The 25,332-nt window shown below is 45.4% G+C and overlaps 1 protein-coding gene across 1 annotated transcript in view; it reads right to left on the bottom strand.

The window, feature by feature from the left end:
- Positions 1 to 25,270, bottom strand: part of TERB1 (telomere repeat binding bouquet formation protein 1) — a 74,339-nt gene extending 49,069 nt beyond the window's left edge. Inside the window, exons 1-9 of the mRNA XM_075940047.2 lie at positions 24,576 to 25,270; positions 16,354 to 16,418; positions 11,626 to 11,736; positions 11,228 to 11,356; positions 9,978 to 10,109; positions 9,296 to 9,356; positions 9,087 to 9,202; positions 8,809 to 8,931; positions 5,680 to 5,832 (exon numbers count right to left, since the gene is read on the bottom strand). Of these exons, the coding sequence (XP_075796162.2) occupies positions 5,680 to 5,832; positions 8,809 to 8,931; positions 9,087 to 9,202; positions 9,296 to 9,356; positions 9,978 to 10,109; positions 11,228 to 11,356; positions 11,626 to 11,736; positions 16,354 to 16,387 (859 nt within the window). The 5' untranslated portion in view covers positions 16,388 to 16,418; positions 24,576 to 25,270. The remainder of the gene's footprint in view (positions 1 to 5,679; positions 5,833 to 8,808; positions 8,932 to 9,086; positions 9,203 to 9,295; positions 9,357 to 9,977; positions 10,110 to 11,227; positions 11,357 to 11,625; positions 11,737 to 16,353; positions 16,419 to 24,575) is intronic.
- Between the last annotated feature and the right edge of the window lie 62 nt (positions 25,271 to 25,332).

The following is a 25,332-nucleotide window of genomic DNA, read 5'->3' as shown; positions in this document are numbered from 1 at the left end:
TTGAAATTTATTTTGAGAGCCACATTTTTAAACCCGAAAATACATAGGATGGTACACTGTTTTTAGTTTCAATAAGTTTTTATTGAGAATATTCTGCATGCAAGTATGCCTTTTCACCACTCTTGGGTATGTCTACATAAAAAAAGTATGCTTAACTCAAGGGTAGCTAATTTAGGACAAAACAGTGAAGATACAGCAACACAGCACTTAACTCCTATTAGTATACTGTTAAAGTCTATAGGGCAGCCTCAGATGAGCTAGCACTGCTAACCCAAGTTTAAAGCTAAATTGCTGTGCCTTAGTGCGCATGAGTTAAAACCCTTTTCCTCAGCAGTGAACTGTTCTCTTCTGATTCCCCTACATCTCTAATCCTCCATCAATAGGTCTTTCTGAAAATCCTCATCCCCACTCCATCTTTCTGTGGAAGTTGTATAGGGCTCTTCATCTATACCTTATAGCCAAGTAAACTAAATTGCAAAGAAGTTCAACTACCATCTCTATGCTGCCAGCTCAGTATTTCAGATCAGTCTCCCTCTGTCCAAATTCACATCTCAAGCTTGAAATTCCTAACTATAAGGTCACAGAAAGCAAATAAAACCTTAAAATGTTCTGGCTACAGTTACACATCACAAAGCAGCACAAAAGGAACAACCCCCTCCCAGCAGGTCAGTTTTAAATAAACAAAGCTTCCCCAGCAGTATCTGCAATCCAAACATGAGGAAGTGCATTAACTCACTGGAACAATTACAGAAAGGCTACAATAAAAAAAACCAAATCCTGCAACCCAATCGCCCTATTTTCATTGTTCAATTGCAAGAAGTGAGTAACCTCAAGGGTGAAGACTGCACTGGATTTTTAGAGAGCTTCCAGTTTCCAGAATCCCGGCTGTTCTTGTTAACACTTCTTAGAGGTATCTGTGTGTTGTCGGGTCTCTGGCTATCATGATAAGGGACCTTCTGCACTGAGTATCTTTGCACAGGCCCCTCCGAGTGATTACGATAAGAAAGAACTAGTATTTTACAGACTGTTTAATTCACACAGAAAGAAACTTCTTCTCTCATTTCAGACCAAGCAAAAATTCAGAATGAAGCATCGCTAAAATCCACCCCTCTACTCTCCCGGGCCGTTTATCTGCCCAGGAGTGTTTTACACAGGTTCAAACTAAATGCTCCAAAATGCTTAGCATAACGTTCAAAGCGCAACAGCAGCACAGGCCAGCCAGGGTGGGGGTCTCAGCTGAGAAAAGGCTCCGCAACAAAACAAACGATCTGTGAAGCAAGGAGTGAGACCCGCGAGCAAAGGCAGCCCGCCCCAAGAGACTGGGGTCCCAGCACCAGAGACAGGCAGCTCCGTGTAGAGACCCCAACGCCACCACCCCCCGACCATACAATGCAGACACCCCGCCTTCCCGCAACGAAAAGAAGTGTCTGATCTGCCCCTCCTCCACGCGTCCGCACTGTCCTTTCCCGCACCCCGCCCTTCCTGCCACTTCCCCGTCTGCCCTCTCCGTCCCCGCCCGCCTCACTGACCCGCCCCGTCCTCTACCCCTTCCCAGTGCCCCTGTCTCGTCCACTCCCCCGCCCCGCTGTGTGTCCGGCCGGGCGCCGTGCTGCCCCGGGCGCCACCCCCCCACTGCCCTTGCCCCCTCCTTTCTCCCCACCCGTCCCACTGCCCCTGCCCCCTCCATTCTCCCCCTCCGCCCCTGCCCCCTCCTTCCCCACCCGCCCCCTCCCCCCCCCTCCCCCCCCGCCCCATCCCCTCCTCCCCCCCCCCCCTCCGTCCCACGGTTCCTCCACCCGCCACCCTGCCCGGGCGGCGCCCCCCCCCCGTCCCCGCCTCTAGCCCCCTTCCTTTACCCCCCCCCCCCCCACTATCTCTATGCCCTCCTATTCCCGCCCCCCCGTCTCACTGCCCCTCGGCCCGGCACTCACACGAAGCGGCGCTGAGCAGCAGGAGGTGCCGAGAAACACCACCCAGCCCCCTTCCCAGGTGAGGCCCCGCCCCCGGAGCCCCATTGGATCCCGGCCCACGCCCACCCGCCCCCTGCAGCCCCGCCCCACTCCAAATGCGGTTTGAATTGCGGTTTGGTCTAGTAACTAGACTTTTGGGGCGGCCGCCCGAGAGGAGGGAGGGGAGCGGGCGCCCGGCACACAGAAGAGCCGCATTAAAGCGTGTAAAGAGCCGCATGTGGCTCGCGAGCCGCGGGTTGCCGACCACTGTCCTAGTATCCTTGCTAGAATGCAAGACTGAATCAGTCTTTTCAACAAATAGAACGTCTTTCTCGAAAGGCAAATCCTCCACTTTAGATTGCAGCTACTTTGGAACTGCTGCTGCCTGGAGGAATAAGGCACTACGCATAACTATCGCTGTGGCAGCAGTGTGGGCTGTGGTGTCTACCACATCCATAGCGATCTGGAGGTTGGTTCGAGTGGCAGCATAACCCTCCTGAACCACAGATTTAAGAAGAGGCCTCTAAGATTCCGGAAGGGTCTCCATCAAAGGTGTAAGCTTTGAATAACTGTCAAAATTATGATTTGAGAAATTGGCAAGGTAATTAGCAATCCTCAGAAGCAAAGCTGAGGAGGTATACACCTTCCTGCCAAATAAGTTGAGCCTCTTTGATTCCTTGTCTGATGCATTTGATTTATAGTGTGGAGCCTTGGCTCTCTGCTGAGCTGCATTGACTACGAGGGAATTGGGTTTAGGGTGGGAAAAAAGAAATTCTGACCCCTTTGGGGGTACAAAATATTTCTTATCAGCCCGCTTGTTCGTGGGAAGAGCGGAGGTGGGAGTCTGCCAGAGCTCATTAGTCACTTTCAGGATAGCCTCGTCTAAAGGTATAGCCAGTTTTGTGGTATGGTTGGTGTGACGGGGTGAAGCAACCCCATCACTCGCAAGCAGCCGATGCCGCGGGTGCCGGCAGAGAGCTGCCGGAATTAGCCCCAGTTACGCTGCCGGGTGCGGGAGACGGGGCGGCAATGTGTCATCAAGACGCGCCTGGGGAAGCTGGGAAGGTCACCAGCGTGACGGGTAGGTTTCGGGCGGGGCACCCAGAAGCGGAGGAAGGAGCGCTGCCCGGCGTGGAGCATATAAGGGCGCCCGAGGGTGGAAGCAACGGGGAAGCAGGAAAGGTGATCGGGGCCGAAAGGGAGGGAGAGCGCAAGGAAGGAAGAGACGGCGGGGGAGGGCTAGCTGCCCGACCCACACTGAGGGCTACGGGCGAAGGGTAAGAGCCCAACAGCGGGGTGGTCACGGCCCAGGGAAGGGTCACGGAGCCCGGGAGCAAGTGCGTTTAGGGGAATCCCCCCGCTTGCTACCATCGGGAGCAGAGCTCCCGGTGTTAGGGCCCTGGGCCGGGGTCCGGAGTGAGGGCGGGCCCAGACCCCCACCCCGCCCTTGGAGGGCGATAGTCGTGTGGCTGACGTCACAAGCATTGTTGTACAAAGTGAACCTGTGACAGTTGGTCTGTAAATTTTTTAGGAGATGAGATTGCTTGTCTTTAATTTCAGTCAGCTGGATTTCCTGAGACACTGCCACTCTCTTAAACAAATCTTGGAACTGTTTCAAGTCATCTGATGGGGAGACATCTCCAGGGGTGACTGCTTCATCTGGGGAGGACTGATCTATAGGGGAGACTTTAGGATTATGTGACTCGGTAGTGGTCAGAGGTTATTGTTCTTGAACCGTAGGAGGTGAATGATGAGGCGATGAGCCTTGACCAATGGGTGGAGGGATGGAAAGTGGGCAGTGTCTGGAAGAGAAGTAGATCCTCATTGAATGAGGCGGGGATCTGGGTGAATAGTGATAATGCCGGCAATGTGGTGAGTATTCCCTATGGTAACGGGAATAATCATATCGATTGCGGTTATAGTAGGATGAGCGTGAAGGAGAGTGTCCATAACAGTGGTGTCCAGTATACTTGTGCCGCGAGGATGATCTTCTAGATCGGAGGGATGGGGAAGGAGAGTAGGATCTTGTCCTGGATGGAGATGGGGAGGCAGAGAAATGGTGAGAGTAGACTCGGGTATCCCTAGGAGGTGTCAGGAAGGGAGATGGGAGTCTATCAGGACAGGAGTAACTCCTGGAGAGCCATGGTGACCTCCTGCTTGATGGTGGAGGTGGAGATAGTGATGGAGCTGGAGAAAAAACAGGTACCACCGAGGTTGGCACTGAGTGATGATGTACTGCACCAGAGTCATGGTGGGTGCATGCCGATGGTGATGCCGAGCGTACCCTTGGTGAGGCCGGTGCCGGTGCCAAGCGGTCATGGACCGATACCGAGGGCTCACGTGATGGTGACAGTGGTCGAGTCCTGGATTCAGTCGGTACCGAGCTATCGTGCCTGTAACAGTGCCGACTGTGCCTGCAGTTCCGTCGATAGAGACGGCGCTGATGACTTCGGTGCCAAGAGCGCCGGTTCCGCCATCAGAGAACTTGTGTCCACGTAGCGCAAAACACCAGGCAGAGTCTGAGATAGATTAGAGAGTGAACAGGTGGTTAAAAAAGAAGTGCCAGACTTAGACCCAGAGGTAGTTCTGCCGTGAGGAGTCAAAGGCAGCGATCTACTTGGGGAGGGCCTGGGCCTCTTATGAGGAGCTCTAGAGGGGGAAGAAGTACTCCGTTTTTGAGGCTGTTGAGCGGCCCGAGGTGGAGAGGCTGAGCCAGTGGTTGGAGCACCTTATCAAAGAGTATCATACGGAGCCTCATCTTGCGGTCATGGCAGGCTCTGGCTGTAAGTTTTGAGCAATGTACGCACTCTCGCCAAGGCAGTGGATGCATGGCCATCAGAGGAGCATTTCTTAAATCTGGGAGAGCCTGGCATTTTCTATTTCAATGTTGTTCTCTTCCCTCCCCACCCCCCCCTTTTTTTTTAAAACTATGTACAAGATTCTAAAGTTCAACAGGGGAGGGGGGGAGGAACGAAAACTAAACAGTCTATGATAACAGGACATTTTTTTTTTGTAAAAGGAACGTGAATGAGTATAAGAAATATAAAGAGTAGAAAAACTGAGGAAAAATAATTTGTTTTATCTCACAAAGGTTAAACAAGGTTGAGCAAGAAGGAGAGACAATTTGCTCCATCTGCAGCCTGAGGCAATTGAGAGGAACTGGATTAGACCGGATCGCGCAGCGCGGGAGAGCGCGAATACCGCGAGGCACCTCCTCCCCACACATGTGCGGTCCAACTGACTACAGCTTTGAACTTCTCCATCCTGCGGCACCGGGGTAAGCCCAGCACCTAGTGTGGAGCACCTACAGGGACATCACTTGAAGAAGAATTGATGGTATTCTGAAATAACATACTGCTCATCCACACTACAAGCCTTTATTTCAAAATAATGTCAAGCTGGAGGACTTCTTACTTCAACTGATGGTAACCCTCATTTCACGAGGCGTAAGGGAAGTCGAAGGAAGAGTGCTCTTCCTTTGACTTCCTGCTGTGTAGATAGAGCCAAAAACTGAATTAAGCTATTTCAACATAAGCTACGCAACTGACGTAGCTTAAGTGGCACAGATTTACTCAAGTTTGGCCCTGCTGTGTAGACGTACCCTAAAATGCCACAGGACTACTCTTTTTTTAAAAAAACTATTAAGTTATGGACTAACACGGCTACCCTTCTGAGACTAATTTCTTCCTGAAATACCATCTGTGTGTGTGTTTGGGGTCCATTCACTTACAGTTATCAGCAATGCAAGCATCCAGAGTCTTTGTTACTACTACTGCAAGTTTTGCGCTTGAGTAACTTCCAGTTGAATCACGGACCAGCTTGATAAGCACTTCAGCTAATATGTCTAATCCACCAACAGAAATAAAGTATGCCTGTACACGTGCTTAAGAAAAAAAACTGAATTGCAACATTTATAACTGTATTAACTAAAACAATATTAATAAAGTAAGATGGTAATGATTTTTGTGTGTATGCTAATTTCTTGCTATCTAATGCAATTCCAATTCCATCAATACTACATAATCAAAATTGGAAATATATTTCTGAGAGATTCAGAATTTTTTTTTCAACAAGAATCACAGAAAAAATATACATGCATAAAACAATGTGCAAACAGTAAACAATGTACTTGTGTTCTGCTTGATTTCATTTAGTTATAAATATTATTTTCTGTATTGTAATAATGATGAAATTACTATTGATATTAATGGGTAACCAGTTAAACAGTTAACCAGTAAGCATCACGCTTAAAGGGTGATGCTTACTGGGTAATGTTTGACCAGTAGCCAGAAGCAGCCCCCTGCCCACAGCCCAGCCTTGGGCAGAGGGCTGCTCCAGCCCCGACAGGCCCCCGTGCAGGGCTGTTGGCTCCCAGCACACATAAAGACCGGGAGCTGTGGTGAAATCAACAGTCTCCCTGTGGGGACCTGGAGCAGCTGGGTGGGGACCACTCCAACTGAATCCCGGCAGGGGGAGCACTCCAGTTCCACTGATCAGCCTCCCTGCCCATACCCACCCCCCAAACTGCTACTACTATGGCAAGCACCTTTGAGAATATCCTCAGTGCAGGCAAAGAATTCAAAAGGAAGGACTCTATACAAGTACAGCCTCTTCCCAACTTACAAACTGGTTACGGACCAAACAATTGGTCATAACTCGGTTTGTTCGTAAGTCAGACCCCATAGAGTTACACGCGACCATGCTGTTCGTAAGAATGGATCGCGTTTGTAACTCGGGGTCTGCCATTTACAACAGCTTTGGTCATAACTGCAAACGGTTGTAAGTCGACCATTCGCAACTTGGGAACCAGCTCTAATGTTGTAGGGACGCCCACCATAAAGGACAGAAATTTCCTGAAAGCCAGGTGGATGACTGAAGAAATGAGCTATGCCAACGAAAGCTCATGATACCATCTATGTTTTGTTAGTCTATAAAGTGCTACCAGACTATTTGTTGTTTTTTAAGTTTATCCTGTACAGGCTAACTTGGCTACCCCCTGAAGCTAATTAAAACTAGATATCCTTCAAATCGAACGCTGCAAACCAATTGCCTTAATTGATGAGGCAATGTATCCCAAAGAGCACTCTAATGCCAGGTGGCACTGTAGTCATATTAACCCAGAAGATGGTATGTAATATATCAATAGAAAACTAATAATTTATATTCTTAGGTGATATATGTACATAAATTATTGGAAGTAGGAAAAAAAGAAGGAAATATTTGAAGCTCACAACACAGTGAATGGTATGCCAGGTATTGCTTAATTGTATCAAACAAATAAAATGTGGCCAAAGAAGCAATAGATACCGATGCAAAAAATGGAAGATTAATAAATTAGTGCTGAAAGACTTTGTTCCAAAGTAGAACACTTATGGTCTGCTGGACAGAGGCTAAAGGAATGCACTGAAACAGAAAAGGATAGTGTGACAAAACTGCTAGGCTATGTCTACACTCGCAGCTTCTTGCGTGAGTAATATGTAAATGAGGCTAAGTGTGGAATATTGCAAAGCCTCATTTGCATACCTAATGAGCCACCATTTTTTTCAGAAGAGGCTCTTGCGCAAAAAGGAGTGTCTACACTGCCCCTTCTTGCGCAAGAAAAACCCTCTTGCGCAATGCTGTTCTTCCTGAAAAATAATAGGTGTAACGACATTGCACAAGAGAGTTTTTCTTGCACAAGAAGGAGCAGTGCAGCCGCTCCTTCTTGCGCAACAGCTCTTCTGAAAAAAAATTAGGTATGCAAATGAGGCTCAGCGATATTCCACGCTTAGCCTCATTTGCATATTACTCACGCCAGAAGCCGCGAATGTTGACATAGCCCTAGTGGATACAGCTGGTATACCATCAGTTTGTATACACCTTATACAATTTAAAATAAACTCTCTTTACCTATATTAACTAACTTCTATTTAACAATAAAATAACTGATTAGATCATAGAAAAGCATTTTGGAAATGTACATGAAAAAATATCATAAGGGACTGGGCACCTTAACAGTATCTATGATGATTGTTCTGATGCCATGTTCTCTTGTGGTATAACCAAGTAGCGGCAATAGACAAAGAAACGACAGAATAATTTCAAAAAAGCTCTCTCAAGGCAAAGCTGCTTTTCTAAGAGAACTGCATCCACTTATCACAGGAAAGAGAAAACAAATTTCTCATCATGCTTAAACTGAAGTTTAGTTTAAAACAAAGAGCCTGATTCACTGTTGCTCTGCACCTTGCTTAGTCACTTACCCAATACAAAGTGACCACACCGATCTGGCAGCATTTCTACACAGTCCACACACTTATTAGAAAAATGACTAAACAGAGTCTACAGCAATAATTCCTTGCATGCAAAGTTTTTAATTACAGTTGGTATTTCTAAGATTACTACTGACATTAACCATCTTACTGAAAATTCCAGAGAGGTTTCATAAGAGAGATATACACACAGAGACATTTTTGTAAATCAGACAACACTAAGCAAAATTATTCATGACTAGCTGTCCGCCTACATTCTACACTCCTATACCAGCAGAATGGCTCCAATAGAGCTGATCTACCAGAACCTGTATTATTTTTTCCTAGGCATCTCCATGAGACCAATAGGGGCATGATGTCAATGTTTTCTCCTGCCCCTTGCTCCCCCTATCTCTTCACCCAGTGTAGACCGAGGACCTGCAAGTGTCCTCACTGAGGTCTGGAGGAGAAGAGACAATGACACAGACACAGCTGATCCCTTCCTTCTACAAAGAAGGTGGAAGATCAACAAATGAATCCGGGGAGGTAAGGAAATTTAAAATTTAATTATAGTTTCCAATGAAATTTAGTTCCATGAAATCTAAATTGTTGAGAGGATGACATATACTTACAATTATTAGCAACCGTGAGTCCAACAAATGAACAAATAGGACGAACTATCTCAGGTTTTATGCAACTTTGGAGCCAGTCTTTAGCATGTGGAAAAACTGAAGAGCAAGTGTTTTGATTGTCTTCTGTAAAGATGTGAAACCAATAACAACAAAAGTCTAAATGTAATAAATAATTACATTTATATACACACTAGAAAATGAAAGCACAATGTTACTTTTTAAAAGTGTTCTTTTTATATTCACTATCATATGTTATACAATTATTTAATAATAGTTACCATTTTGAGGATTATTAACACATGCACACAGAGTACTGCAGACTGAAGACCACAGCTGAAAATTGTGATTAATATTTTCATCTGACAGATTAATCTCAGATATTGAAAGAGTTGTTCTGTTAAGAAAAAGGCAAACATTATGGCAAAGATGACTTAGAACCTAAATAGTCTGGGTACTTTATATCTTAACAGAAACTCTGTTTATTTACCTGAACAACTGTAGAAGAATGCCAATGCAGCCTGTTTCTCTGATGTGAGTTTGCCCACTTTCTATAAATGACCATATGCCAGTATTGCGAGAGATAATACATAATTTTAAATAAAGTATTAATACTTTAAATGTAACTTAGTTGTTTTACTTCAGCTCCTATAGCATACCATGTACAAATAAACAATGTGTTGTGTACTTACATCCTCAACTGAACAGCAATAAAATTTACTAACAATGATCATCTATTTTTTATAAACTACAAAGAATTTCTACGTTAATTATTACTTTGTGTTTTAAACCATAAGTTTGGACAGAGCCTAGACATATGGGACACTTTGGGTGCTACTGTAATACAAATAATACTTAATAATGACCAATTTATATGTCTCAATAGCTCTACCAAATGCGAAAAACCATCATTTTGCATTATATTTTGTTAAAAACTACATGTACGTTTCTTACACAAATAAGATAAAGTACTTTCAGCTATTTAAAAAAAATCTTCTAATGTTTAATCTACTTGGATTGCTTTTAGGTGACCTCAAATTCAATTACATGTCACAATGAAACATTGAAGTGATAATAAATAGCAAGGGCTGACAAACAGCAGCACGTTATAAAACAAGTTACATGGTATTAATAATTTTTGGTATTTTTACACGTGAATGCAAAATACTTACTGTTATTTGAAACAAGTACTAATATAACATAAATAGACATTCTTTTCAAATTCACACTAGAATCCTTATTAGTTAAGAAGAAAATGAGGTCTTCAAACAATTCAGATGTACACAAAGTTTGCTGACAGTAAACTGAAACCAGAAAATGAATTATATTAATTTCTAGTAAGTCTTTTGCGACCGTCGTTTATTTAGGTAATAAAATATAGAAATTACAGTCTTATAAAAAGATCTGGCCTAAAATAAACACTGACCTATACTGAACTTCTGTTGAGAGAAAAACAATTTTCACGACTGAATCAGATACTAAAATGTAAGTATGTCATAACATTACTTATTTGTAAGACATACTACCTCTCCTCCCTCCTCCCAATCAACATATCTAAGAACTAGGCTGAAAAGCCTTTTTATTTGTCCAGAGATGTAACTGACAACAACCTTTCCACCAATCAACAATCTGATACACAAACTAACCATAATTGGATCATTTTATGGAACAAAGTATCAGGTCTACTTGAAAATTCCCATTCCAATTTCTCTACTCATAACATGGCACTAATTTACATGTTTTGGGATAATCTGTTTCAAGACATGAGTTTCTAATTCCTATCTTATGTAGCAAAAGTTTAACAGTTACTGGTGGAGTGCAGTTTCTAGCCTCACTGTGAAGAGTTAATACTGAAATCCACTTATCAGTAACTTTCAATGTAACTCGATAATGTAACATGCAGGACTTTGGCTAGATCATCAGTTGTGTCCAGTGTATCTAGGCACAGATAAGGAAATTGAGCTGCAAAAAACCTATTTGCTGCTTCCTGATCCAGTTCTGGGACATTCTGGGCAAAGATATGATACAGAGCAATCTCAGATCATCATGCTAGTGGGGAATTAAAGAAGTGCATCACTCTACTTTTGCCCACCCATGACCTCTATATCAAAGCCTATAAGAGGAGGCTGGTGACATAGTGCCTATTTCCCCAAATCAGAGGACTTCTCAGATAGCCATTTAAGATGGTTTTATGGCCACTTTGAGCTTCCAGAATGGAATAGATATGGAACAAGAGAGCCAAAAATTTGATCCCATTAGTCAGGATGGTCTCCACTGTAACCTGGTAAACAAATATAACTAAAGATACATTAAATCACTGGCCGATGTATCAAGTACAGCAAGAAGAGGAAATATTCAGTTTTCAGGAAGAATAAAGTACAGTCATCTAGAAAATGGAAAAATAAATAAAATTATACATTACCACTACTCTCCATTACAACTGCTAATGTAAATAAGGCTGCTTCCTTTACTATGCAGTGAACACTTGACTTTGCAAGGTCATTTACAAATATCAAACCACCAATCTCCCGGAAATAATCACTTGCATCACCTGTTGAATATGTAGAAAAAATGAAAAAAAAAGGGAAATTTATTATAGATACTAATTTGGGAATCCAAAAATAAATCAGAGCAGTCTGGAATACATAATGTTTGCAACATGTTATACCTCTACAGAGTCTTATGACTCCTAGACATTATATTAAAAATTGACAATATTTGGTATGTAGGATGAAAAATGATTCTACTATTGCCATATTTAAATAACACAGAAAGGAAACAACAAATGCCCCTGTTGAAATATGATAGAATAATTCTTACTGTTGTGTTGGCAGATTGAATAAATAGTGACCAAGGCTTCTTTCTGAGAAGCAGGGTTGTCCATTTGGTATTTAAGACATTCAAGCAGTAAGTTCAGATCTGTCTTCATTTCTGAGGAAAAAATCATTTTATAAGAATTTCACATGAAATACTTATGTTTTCTTTGAAATTCACCTTTTAATTGATGATTAATTTTTATATTAAGACTGTCATGAAATCATGACACTATCTTCTATTTTGACAAGAAAAAAATAATGTAAAGCCGAATCTTTTTTCCTACTGCAAATCAGCACACAGTCAAGGGCCACGTCTACACAGCTTTCAGCTTCTGCAAAAGCCAATGCAAATTAAGCACAGATTAGCATATTGCCATGCTTCATTTGCATAATTAATTAGGAGCTGTTTTTGCACAAAAAGGCATCATCTACACAGCGCCTTTTTGTGCAAAAATGCCCTCGCACAAAAATGGCTCCTAATTAATTATGCAAATGAAGCATGGCAATATGCTAATCCACATTTCATTTGCATAGGCTTTTAAGATTGGACTTACTTTGGAGACATGTAGCTGCATTGAGTGAAACATTATTTTTATATTTGACAAATTCTTTTCGAATGAATGCAGTGTGCCTTTCAAGCCCACCAGCAGCATAAGAAAGATTGTGGACATTCTTTGACCCAGTGTTCAGTAGTTATTGCATGATACTGCTTTTAACCACACAACTAGATGTCCAGATAGTTGCAACACACTAGGAAGTTGATAATGGAGTTAATGATTTTTAAGGACCTGTTCCTCCTCCTCTTCTGGATTGGGGAGTGCAGCACTATTCTTAAAGAAGGCTACGGACAAAACTCCACCACACTCAGGGTGTGCCTAGACTACAGGGTTTTGTCGACAAAGCTATACCTGCATCTACACTACCGCCGCGTTCTGTCGATAGTACGTCAACAGAATGTGGCAGTTTTGTTGACGGTGGTAAACCTCATTCTACAAGGAATAACGCTTTTTTTCGATAGTACTCTGTTGAAAAAAGGGGCTACTGCATGCAAACTGTGCTTTTTCAAAAGAGAGTGTCTAGACTCTGTCAAAAAAGTGGCTTGCTTTGTCGACAGTACTGGTTGTAGTCTAGACGCTCTATTTCAACAGAGGCTTTGTCAACAGTATCTGTTGACAAAGCCTCTGTCGAAAAAAGCCTGTAGTCTAGACGTACTCTCACTCAGCCTACATAAAGTTTATGACTAAGGACCAATGTTTCCTCTAATCTTTTCTATTCATGGGTGGACTTTTCCATCCATTTGTAGATGAAATTTTATTATACACTGAGTCATATGCAAATATGCACCCCCAAGAGAAACGCAAACTGGACTGTGAGTGCTCTGCTAATCAGATGGACAGCACTGAAATCTCTCCTGAGCGGCCATGTAAGAGCACAGCTTAAAGGGAACATTGCCAGAGAATCTTACCAGAATTGTCTGCCTGTCCCTGCCACTACATACCCATTTCAAAGATCAGAATTTAGAAGACTATTGGATTATAATATTAAATCATATCAATTGCTCAGTCTAAAATCTAGATCATGACAATGTACACTATAAATCGGAATCACAGAACTGGAAGGAAGCTTGAGAGATCATCAATGGGAAAAAGTCCCCCAACACTTCTGGCAGGACCAAGCACCATCTAGACCATCCTAAACAGGTGTTTGTCTAACCTGCTCTTAAAAATCTCCAATGATGCAGATTCCACAATGTCACTAGACCATTTATTCCAGTGCTTACCATCCTGACAGGAAGTTTTCCTAATGTCAAACTTTAAACCTCCCTTGCTGCCCATTTGCCATTGTTTCTTGTCTTATTATCAGAGGTTAAAGAGAATAATTTTTCTCCCTCTTCCTTGTAACAACCTTGTAGGCACTTGAAAGTTACCATGTCTCCTATCAGTCTTCTCTTTTCCAGACTAAACAAACTCAACTTTTTCAATCTTCTCTCATAGATCATGTTTTCTAGACTTTTAATCATTTTTGTTGCTTTTCTCAGGACCTTCTCCAATTTGTTCACATCTTTTCTGAAATTTGGCACCCAGAACTGGACACAATACCCCAGTTGAGGCCTAACCAATGCAGAGTACAACAAAAAAATTACTTCTCATGCCCTGCTTACAACATTCCTGCTAATATGTTCCAGGAACGATATTTGGGTTTTGTGCAAGTGTTATATTGTTCACTAGTATTTAACTTGTGGTCCACTATGACTTGTATAGCCTTTTCCACAGTACTTCTTCCTAGGCAGGGGAGCCGACAGAACTGCTGGACCCCTGAGCCAGGTGGGACGGAAAGGAAGCTCTGTGCACCTGAGAGTGGCAGAGCCTCTGGCAGAAGGAGCATAGGTAGGGGCTAGCTGCCCTCTGCCAGCTCTTCAGTGCTGCCCATGGCTTCAGCCACAATTTAAAGGACCCAGGGCTCCAGCCCTGCCAGTGGCCTTAGTAGTGGTGGCAGCAGCCAGGCCCTGGGGCAGTTGCTCCCTTTGGTGATGGAGTTATACTGGCCCAGCCAGCAGAGTGAGCCCCACCCTGACAGCCCAGCTGGGCATGCGCCAACTGGAGACTGACTATAAAAGCCTCTGGAACAGCTCAGTCAGGGCTGACTGCTGAAGAGGAAGGAGGTTTTGAGGGAGTACCAGAGGAGGAAGTGAAGCCAGACCAAGGAGCAGCAGCCGGGTTGAGAGTGGCTATCAGAGAGGCTGCAGATTGAGAGTGAGCATATAGAGAAACATCTACCAGGCATGGGTAGGAAGTAGCCCAGGGTGGGGAATTATTCTCTAAGGGTATGGGTACACTGCATTCCTCTTTTGAGAGAGGAATACAAATGCAGCTGAGCGAAATTGCAAATGAAGCGCGGATTTGTATTTCCCATGCTTCATTTGCATAATCGTGTCCACGCGCTATTTCGAAATACCCTATTTCGAAAAAAGAAACGCTGTCTAGACGCGGTTATTTCAAAAGAAAACCCTTCTCTCGAAATTACCCTTAAACCTTTTTTCGAAAAAAACTTCGGCTGCGTCTAGACTGCTGCCGCGTTCTTTCGAAAGTAAATCGAAAGTAAAACCTAGTTTTATGAGGAATAACGCCTTTTTTCCAAACTGTTTTCTTTAAAAAAAAAAAGGCGCTATGTAATGCAAACTGTGCTTTTTCGAAAGAGAGCATCCAGACTGCCTGGGTGCTCTCTTTTGAAAGAGCGACTTGCTTTTTCAAAAGTACTGATTGTAGTCTAGACACTCTTTTTCAAAAGAGGCTTTTCATTGCAAATGAAGCGCAGATTTGTATCTTTTGAAAAAGCCTCTTTTGAAAGAGGCTTGCAGTCTAGACGTAGCCCTTTTAAGGAGTAAGGGTAATTTCAAAAGAAGGGTTTTCTTTCGAAATAACCGCGTCTAGACAGCATTTCTTTTTTCGAAATAGGGTATTTCGGAATAGCATCTAGACACAATTATGTAAATGAAGCGTGGGAAATTCAAATCCGCGCTTCACTTGCAATTTCGTTCATCTGCATTTGCATTCCTCACTCGAAAAAGGAATGCAGTGTAGACATACCCTGAGTGCTCAGAGTACTGTGACAGGCTTCCCTGTTGAGTGAGCAGTATACTGTGCCACTGCTAATAGGACCTACAGTGCATATAGGTGCACAGTGTTGTTTTCAAAGTGCCTATGCATCTAACTCCCATACGTGTTAAATGCTTAGGTATTTTTAAAAATTCCATTAGGCATATATCTGCGTCTTTAGATGCCTAAATACCTTTGAAAATATGGCCTTTAGAGTGCTATCAAGGAGACTTCATTAATTATTTTACCACTTCTGTTCATAGCATAGTTTATTCTTAAAACTCACTATACATTGGTGACTTCACAGGAATGTAAATTGTGAAATCAAACAGAGAAATATAGAAACAAAAATTATCAAAACAATTTTAATTCGCTTTGTTTTGTATCTTCTTCATAACATATAATCCAGGGATGGGCAATAATTTTGCAGAGGGGCCACTTCACACATTTTGGCAATGGTTGTGGGCTTCCCTCTTGGAAGGGGTGCAGCCTCAGGCAGAAGGGAGCTGTTCCCTCTAGGCCCAGCCTGCCCCGTCAGGGAAAAGAGACTTTGCTTGCTCCCCCCGCCCTCAGGCCAATCAAGTCCCAGGGAGCTTGCAAAGTCTCTCCCTTCCCCTCCCTTATCAGAGGCATACAGTGCACAGAGGGAACCACCAGCCATTTTGAACAGCTGGCAGTTACCTCTAGGTGCTGCACACCTCTGGCAAAGGGAGCACGCACACTTTGTGCACTTCCCTACCCCCAGGCCAGTTGGGCTGGGGGCAGAGGAGTGTGCAAAGTCATTTGTTGTTCAAAACAGCTGGTGGTTTTTTCTAGGCTCCTTCCTAGCTGGGGAAGGGAGACGCCAGCTACTTTGAATAGCAGATGACTTTGTGTATTCCCCTATCTCCAGGTCTCGATTGGCTTGGGGGCTACAGGGAGGCCACCATCCAGATTAAATGGCTTGGCGGGCCAGATCTGGCCCGCGGACCATATCTTGCCAACCCCGATATAATCCAAATACATTAATATAGTAACAAGTTATGAGCATATTCATCTAACAATCACCCATCCTCACAGTAGCCCAGCTATCATGAGAGCCTAGTAAAACAGTAAAAAACAGATTCAGATATGACAGGTGATTCTTGAGATCTTACCACACTGTGTGTTCTGTTCTTCTGTATTTTCCATTTTCAACTGTATTCCTGATCTTACCCTGCAACTGTAAGAAAAGGCACTCTCTCAAAATTTAGATCAGAAATGTTCACAAAAAGTGTACACACAATATAAGACCACCACACCAACTTTCTTAAAGCATCAGGGCTGGCCTTACCACGAGGCAAACTGAGGCAGCCGCCTCAGGTGCCAGACTGTGTGGGGGAAGGGGGCGCCACTAGGACCCAGAGTATAGAAAATTGTGTCTGCTGTTGGTGCATATGTATTCTCTCTGCTCTAGATGCACAGAAATGGTGGAGTGCTGTGCTGGAGGAAGGAGGGCACAAGAGACACAACGGGCAAGCAGGAGAAAAGGGGGCATGAGGGCGACATTTGAGCTCCCCGCCTCAGGTGCCAAAATGTTGTGGACCAGTCCTATAAAGCATTCTCCCTCCTCTTCTAGTTATTTGATTTTTAAACTAAACTAAGGCAATATGACATACACCAAATCAATGTCAGTAAGAATGAAAAAGCTTCCCTTTGAAAAGGTATCATTATAAGGTAATATGCTACTGCTATTACAAGGGTTTTTATCCAACGTCATTTTGCAGACAAAGTAATTTGGTTGTACCATTTTAATGCATGTAAAGATTAAAACTCCCAGCTTCACACATTTTTAATCTTGATTATGTTATTTATCTCAAAAATCTTCCCCACTTTGTTCTCCTATGTCTAGCTGCCAACTTAAATTGCTTTCTGATTATACTGAATGACTTGCCAATTTAAAAACTAGTATTTCAAGTTTTCAAAGAAAATCAACAACCTTCTAGCACGAACACCACAAATGAGAAGTAACCAAACCTTGTACTGCATGCAATTATGACTGTTTAATAACCAGTATGGATTAAAAACACACTTGATACAACATGGACTGCAGAGACAATTGATAATTCTAGTCCATTTAATCAAGATTTTAATATTTAATTGATTCGCAAAATTAGCATATTTTACATACAATCAGAAAAATCCACAATTTCAATTCTAAAAACACACGTAAGAATCCAAATCCTTTGGTCTGAGAGAGTGAAACTCAGGAGTGGGGAGCACAAAAGTAGCTTAAAGCCATAGCTCCAGTTCCCAAATGCTTGGGACAGTCTACATCAGTCCAGATCTCTGCAAGCAAATTTAAAGCAGCCTGAGGGGTGCTATAAATTATATTGACTGTTCATAGCTCCCAGGAGACTGATCCAACAAATAAGTATTCCTGGTGTACAGACATGACCCAAGTGTATTTCCTTTTCCCTGGACATTCCAAATGTGCCAAGGGTCAAAGGCAGGCCTTAAGACACTATGGTATCCATAGACATTAACTTCTCATCTTGTGAAGGAGTGTTCACTCCTCCCATTGGTTCCAGGGCTCACCCCCATTTCCTGCCCCAGCTCCAGCCCTACCCCACCTCTTCCCCTGAAGGCATCCCATCCCCACTCCTCCTCCTCCCTTGCCGAACTTGAACACTGTTAATTAGATGATCATGGTACTCCCTGAAATTCTGGGAGGAACAGGGAGAAGTTGGTAAGCATGGGGTGGCTGGTGCACAAGAGGCATGGAGAGAAGGGGGCAAAAGGAAGAGCCAAGTACCTCTAAATAACCATAAAAGTGACTTAACCAACCCTACTGAAATTCCCATACTGAGCTGGGAAATCTTTAAGAGGCTTAAAGATGCCGTCATAGGCACCAACTATTTTTTCCTTAATTTTGCTTTATACTGCAGAGCTTGATGTATCAGAGGGCAACAGCACATGGCAGCAGCCGGTGTGTCATAAGTCAGGTTTTTTTAAAGCTGGCTTATTGTGCACACCAGTTCTGTCCTTCTGGCTTCCGGATTAGGAAAGTGGGATAAGGGACCCTCTGGGGAGCTGGCTGTCTCCCTGTACCGAAGACTGTGATACAAAGTCTGTAGCACGGGGTAGCACCTGGGAACCCAGAAGTGGGGCCAGGAGCTGATGTGTAACCATTATGGTAACAAATAAGCTCATGGTTATTGCTTAACAGTTTAAATAGTTACATTGTTACATCCCTAAAATTAAGGGAGTTGGCTTAGTCAGTTTTCTGGTTGCAAGAATTCTTGATCTCCTTTATTCACTGACTCAGGTCACACAATGGCTCATGTAAAGGATATTCCGGGTCCCCTCAGTTCTATCGACCATACCAATGACTTGAAAGAGAGAGGTTGAGTTTTTTTAAGCAGGTGCTACTTCGATTCTCATCCTATTTTTATTGTTAAATACACACACGCTCTCTCTTTCTCTCCTGATCTCCTGCTGATGACAGAACACTCTGTAGCATCCCAGTGTCCTGCTTTCTAGAGGCTATAGTGTGAGGCTGATAGAATACCAGATCAGCTTCCCATATTGTTTGTTTATTTTACAAAGGACTGACCTTTATCATCTTGAAGCTGCATGTACCCTTTTCAGTTCAGCTGAAGTAATTTTTCAAAAAAATATTCATTATTACAAACATGAGTTTTTGATAATGTGCATTGCTAACATTCAAGTTTTGAAAACTTTAGAGATCATATTCTAATACTTTTTATATGGACTGTTTAGGAGGGACTGTACATAAAATACCATTTTATAAACTTCCTATTGTTATTTCTCAATAGAGCTACTTTATTGTCCAGGTTCAACTTGTCTAGTCCAGCACTCTTAGGACCTGAGCAGTGCTGAACCAGAAAATCTGCAGGACCACACCAGAACCATGAAATTTGGTATGCAGCTTCCTCTTATAACTTAAAGCAAAGTGAAACCCTTCTGGGACTGCCCAAGCCTCCCACCCTCCAGGTGTCCTTTATAGAGGAGGGAGTCTAAAGCATCCCCACATTCGTGTGGGAACATTGCTTGCTGTTCCTTCGTTAGAGTGTGCATTCCTCACTCTGGCTGGGGAGTGGAGGCGAGAGGAGGGGCAGACGAACCTGGAATATGCACTCCTCCCCCAACTATGCCCTCTAGAGTAGCAGTGGCCATGGAGAGGGGCTTCTCACCTGGCCCCAAGCTGCTGTGTTAAGAGAGGGCTGGGATAGTAATCTCTCCCTGGGGAAGCCTGTACATTGAACCACTCACGCTCAGCCCCACCCCAGAGCAATGAGTTAAATCAGGCATGTCCAAAGTCCGGCGCGTGGGCCAATTGCGGCCCGTGGTCCGGTTTAATACGGCCCCACAGGTAATTTGGCAATATCTATCTTTTATGGCCCCCAACGAATCCATATGTATTGAGATGAATACATTGTAAAATCTCAGTTAATGTCAGTTGGTCTAAATCAGTTATAAATATATTTGGACACAACATATATACTTGGTGTTATGTTCCTGTTCATATTTTTTGAACTTAAAAGTTGACAGACAACCTTTATTACCAATAATATGTGATGTACTTTACAATGTTCCTGACATATATTTCAGCTTCCCGGATTTTTTTTTTCATCTGGCCTTCAGATATGAAAGGCAGAGTGATTTAACACCTGTTTAGATTTGTCATCCATGTGACGAAATGAAAAGTATGCCATTTGCAATAAACTTTGCATAAAATAATTAATTTGCATTTAATTTTAATGGTTCAAAGAATGTCAGGCAAAATGGTCGGCCCTCATGCATGTTCACTTCATCAAATCTGGCCCTCTTTGAAAAAAGTTTGGAAACCCCTGCGTTAAATGAAGCATCTACATTTTCATTTTATTTTCCAAAAAACAAAAACTGAGTGAGAGACCCGAGCAAGGCCGGGTATGTCTTCTAGTTTCAAATATAGTAGAATGTTATCATTCAATGATTACAATGGTGAATACATACAACTCTGAGAATGGTTAGCATTTCTGATCCCCAAGTCTGTCACTTGTCTTCACTCCATCTCCACATGCCCTTCCCACGGGCTCACGTATGTTAATGATTTTAGTGGGAGCACATGCAACAATTCATTCAGGATCAGGCACTGAAAACACAAACTATTGGTCCACTCTACAGCACCCCAAAGGCAAGACTTTTAGAGTCCTATACTAGACAGAGATCAAGCTGCAACTCAAATGCTTTCCCACCCACGCTAGTGGGACACGATACTCACTCAGATTGTTTGAGCTTTCAGGGCACTCCTGTCTTCTGAATAATCAGAAGGCCTGCAGACATGAACATAAGAATGGCCATACTGGGTCGAAACAATATTGCATCTAGCCCAGTATCTTTTTTTCTGACAGTGGTTAATGGCAGGTGCATCAAAAGAAATGAACAGAACACGTAATCATAAAATAGTCCATTCCCAGTCACTCATTACTAGCTTCTAGCAAACAGAGAATAAGGGCACTTCAGAGTGAGCTTGGTTTTGCATCCCTTCCCCTCTTCAGAGCCACTAATGGACCTCTCCTCCATGAACATATCTTGTTCTTTTTTGAACCCTGTTAGTGTTTTGGATTTCACAACATCCTCTGACAAAGAGTTCCACAGATTAACCATGTGCTGTGTGAAGAAATACTTCCCTTTTGTTAGTTTCATATCTGCTGTTCATTAATGTAATTTGGACATCTAGTTCCTGTGTTATTTACTTTGTCTCATAACACTTCATTATCTATTTTCGCAACATCTAGATTTTATGGATATCATATGCTCCTTAGTCCTCTCTTCCCCCCACCCAGTTTTACTAATCTCTCTTTATACCCCTAATAATTTTTATTGCCCTTCGCGGTATTTCAGTGGTGGGCAACCTGCAGTCCACAGGCTGCAGGCAGCCCATTGGGAGTCTGTGTGGCCCACTTGACATTTTGCTTTCTGCTGCCCACATGCATGTTTGGCAGTTTCCGCTGGTTTCCATCCATGTAGGTTTTTTTCCTGTCAATATTACTAAAGTAACCCAGAAACGAAATGAGGTGCCTGCTGACTGCACACCACATGGTTTGTGAAAGCTGTGTGCTACCTGAGCATGAAAGCAAAGCTCTGTTACAGTTCTATCAGCACAACTGCAAATTCTAGTTATACAAGCACAGGTAGCAAAACTACCGTATCCTGGAAAACTTGAGCAGCCGCCCACGCTAGTCTATTGCTGCTGCATGTAGGCGTGCGCACGGGGTGTGCCCAGGCACACCATAATGTCTCGGGACGGCTAGCGGCTGCTGGAAGAAGAGAGGGATTTGTGACAGGGCACCGCAGGCCCTCACTTTAAATTCCGTGCGGCCATCAACAGGGCACTGTGGGGCAGAGAGCGCATGCGTGGCGTGCTCAAACGCCGCACAAGAGGTGAGACGCCCGGGCGTAGCGCGACGTCATGGCCCCGGACGTTCAAACCACACAGCCCAGCTCCAAAAAGAGCTGGGGCCTGACTACAAACGCTGGCCGGCCCGAGCCATTTTTGCACCCCGGGCCCGGCAGCACCACCCTTTGTGCACCCGGGGGCACCCCCGCCCAGCCCAGCAGCACCGCACTGCCCCCGAAGCACCTCGGCCTGGCAGCATTGCACGGTGCCCCAGAGACGCCCCTGCCCAGCCCGGCAGCACCGTGTGGCCCCCCCGAGGAACCCCAGGGACGCCCCCACCCAGCCCAGCAGCACCGCACCGCGCCCCGGGGGCGCCCAGTTAGGGTCTGGCTGGCCTAGAGCTTGGGCCAGCTCTGACTCCAACCCAGGAATCAGAAGCCGATAGTAAAGGAGGGAAGGGGAAGAGAAAGGGGGGAAAATAAGAGGAAGGGATGGGAGAGAAAGGGGCTTGTGCTGAGGGGAGGGAGGCAAGTCAGGAGAAGAAAGGGGTGTCATGATTATGAGGGTTAGCCAGCAGCCTGGGGATTAAGGGGTTAACTACACCTAGCCAGGTGGAGTGACCAATAGGAATGTAGGTGGGATTTTTCAAACTGGGACAAAGGAATTTGGGTTTTTTTCTTTTCTCCCTTTTGTCTCTCGGAGAGAGTTCTCTGCAGCTACAGAGAGGGACAAGCATGTCTCTCTCTCTCTCTCTCTCCAAGACATCATTCTTCATTTTCTGTAAGTAGGGTAAAGTTTAGGTAGTTTCGTTAGGTTTTATTGTGTTATGGATTGGGTATGGGATCTGAGATCTGGCACTGCTTAAAAGATGTTTTGGCTTTTCTTTGTAACTAAGTTCTAGGCCCATGGAGTTTCTCCATGAGTATATTTTGTTACCTTCCTCTCTAGTCATTATACTTGCAACCAGAATATTGTTGTAATAATAAAAGTTCTTTCTTTTCTTTTATTAACGTGGCAGTGGTTAATGGTGTGCCCTGATTTTTGTTTTAGGGGGAAGATTTCCCAAATGATCTTTCCCCTGGTTTCTTTAGCAACATTTGGGTGGTGGCAGCGGAAGTTTTATTCCCAAGATCTAGGTTTTTAAGATCTTGGGGGAAGTTTTATACCAAAGCCTGGTACATAAGGCTTTGGGGTACACTTGCTGGCCCCCACTTCTGCATTTATCATGCCAGAGTGGGGAAGGAGCCATGACAAGGGGAAAGCACCAAGGGACAGGGTAGAGGAGAGGCAAATGCCAGGGGGCCAAGTGGAGACAATGTGGAAAAGGGCAGGAGGGGAGGTGTCAGTGGGAGGGGGGACAGAGTAATGCTGGGAGAGGAGAGTAAGGGCATTGGTGGTTAGAGAGGGGAAGAGGGAGGTGCTGGGAGACTTGAAAGGAGGGGTGGGCAAGAGAAAGGTGGGGATGGAGCAAGGCGTGTGTGAGGGCACAGGGGCATGAGTGGAATGGGGGCAGAGGGTGGTGAGGGGGTGGGCATCAGGGAAAAAGGGGGCAAGGGCAGTGAGGGAAGGGGGAGGCACCAGGAGGGTGCAGGGGTAAGGGAAGGTGCAGGTGCCAGGGGATGCTGGGGTGAAGCAGAAGGGCAGACACCTTCAGGGGAGGGACCAGCACCAGAGGAGAGAGGCAGGGCAGGTGTGTAGAGGGAGGTGTTAGGGGAGGGGATGAGGGGTAGCTCACAAGATCAGAGTGGGGCTACTGGAGGAGTGGGTATGGGGGAGTGAAGGGCTGGTGGAGGGGGGCAGGTCGCAAAAAGGCTGAGGGCAGTGAGAAGGGCAGGAATCAGGACAGCAGAGGAGGGTGAGGGGTTGGGGGGCAGCAGGCACCAGGGGAGCTGATGGAACAAGGGGAGGAGACATGGCAGCAGAGGGAAAAGGTAGAGGTTTATGAGATATTTATTAATAACTTGGGTGCCACAGTGGCATATGCAAACAAGCCACGTGAACTCAGTACTGGTGCACAACACAAAATTCATTCTGCTCATGGGAGGAAACTCTTAGAGGGAACACTTCCCCCAGCCTCTCTGCCCCCCTCCACCCCCGAGTTAATGTCACACACATTGGGGTAATGAAACTGCAGGATAGTTGCACGAGGGGAGTTTTTTTTGGGGGGGGGCAAACTAATCCCTATTGGTAAGAGGATGCTGGGAAAAGTCTTTGGGGGGGGGGGTCACATGACACCTTTGACTTCTGGTCATGTGTCCATCTTGCCAGGAGAGTATTACCTCCAGAGGTGTGGCCAATGGGGGTCAGGGGCATGGTTAACAGAGTCAGGGGGTGGCTAGTGGGGTCAAAGTACATTTTTAAAAAATTCTTTGGGTGCACACCCTAATGAAATGTCCTCCGCACACCTATGCTGCTGCATCTATGCAGGCAATGGGGACGTTAGGGCAACATGTGGAGGGAGGAGAATCACTCTGGGCAGCAGGCCCTAGCGCCAGGCACGCTAGCCCCACCTCTCAAGGGCAGAACGACCCCTTTGCCCCTTCCCAACATTCCTCCTGCCTGGTAGGGGCCTTGCCTGGCTCGCAGCTACAAGGGTGGGGGCCCCGCAGTTGGACTCCCATGGGTGGCGCTTCTCAGCTGTCCCAGGCTCAGGTGCTTTGGGGCGCGGGGGGGGGGGGGTCCCTGCGGTACAGACTTGGCCGCGCGCTCCCACCTCGCAGGCTACTCGAGCCCAAGCGGCACCAGGCGCGCGAACAGACACCGAGGCGGGTGAGCAGGTCGGCCCCGCCGTGCCCACGGGCTGTTGCCGGGCTTTCCCGCCCAGCCGCGGGCAGCGGCCGGTGTGGACAAGGGGCCGGGCGCGGCGAGGCGAAGCCGCTTAGGGACTCGCTCGCACGAGGCGCTTCAGAGCCCACGCGCCTGCCGCCGGGAGGTGCCAAGAGAAAGGGCCCGGCCGGCCCCTCCCTCCGGGGTGTGCTGGGGGGCTTCAGTCACCTCTGCGGAAGGAGCCGCTTTTCAGTCAGACGCAGCCAGCCCTGCCCGTGCGGGCCGCGGGAACGCTCGCGCCGGCAGGGCGCCTCAGCCCCGCTCCTGCTGTCGGGCGGGGAGGGGGGCACTTCTCCCGCGCCTCAGGGCCGCCTAGCTGTAGCCGAGTGGGGGTCAGGCAGCGCGACGCCTCGAGCACAGCGCGCGCAGCGCCCTACCAATGGGTTCGGCCCCAGGCTATCCTCCCCTCCCCCCGCGAGCGCGGCCCATGCTGGGAGGGGCAGGTGCGCTGTCTGCGAATCTTCTACCGCCCTGGGCACCAAGCAGTGGCTGCGTGGCGTGGTGGGCTTCTTCCGGGAAAAGGGAATAAGGATGCACCTGTCCCCTCCTCCCAAGATCTCTCATCTCTTTCCAGCCAGAACGTTTGTCATGCTAACACAGGCGTCAGCATTTTTTCAGTACGGTCAAGATCCACAGTGCAGTGGTACCCATTGTCCCTCTTGTGCCCTGGGTTCCAGGTTTGAGAGTAATATTTTCCAATAGCTGATTATACTCTCAATTAAAATACTATTCTAGTACTTCCTTACATGAGCAGGGTTAAGGTACAAGGGTTATGCATAGAAGCTTTTATATAGAGACTAATCAGGGAACAAGCAACTTGATTCAATAAATCTCTGGATTGACAAATGTAGTCACATGTTGTTAACTCCTGAAACCCCAGAACAGATGTTGCATTCTTTGAAAACACTTGAAGAGATAATGATCA

Source organism: Pelodiscus sinensis, chromosome 12 (genome assembly GCF_052426305.1).
Source record: "Pelodiscus sinensis isolate ZL-2025 chromosome 12, ASM5242630v1, whole genome shotgun sequence".
Lineage (NCBI taxonomy): Eukaryota > Metazoa > Chordata > Testudines > Trionychidae > Pelodiscus > Pelodiscus sinensis.
Note: the sequence above shows the minus strand (reverse complement) of the source record. Positions and strands in the feature narration are given on the sequence as shown.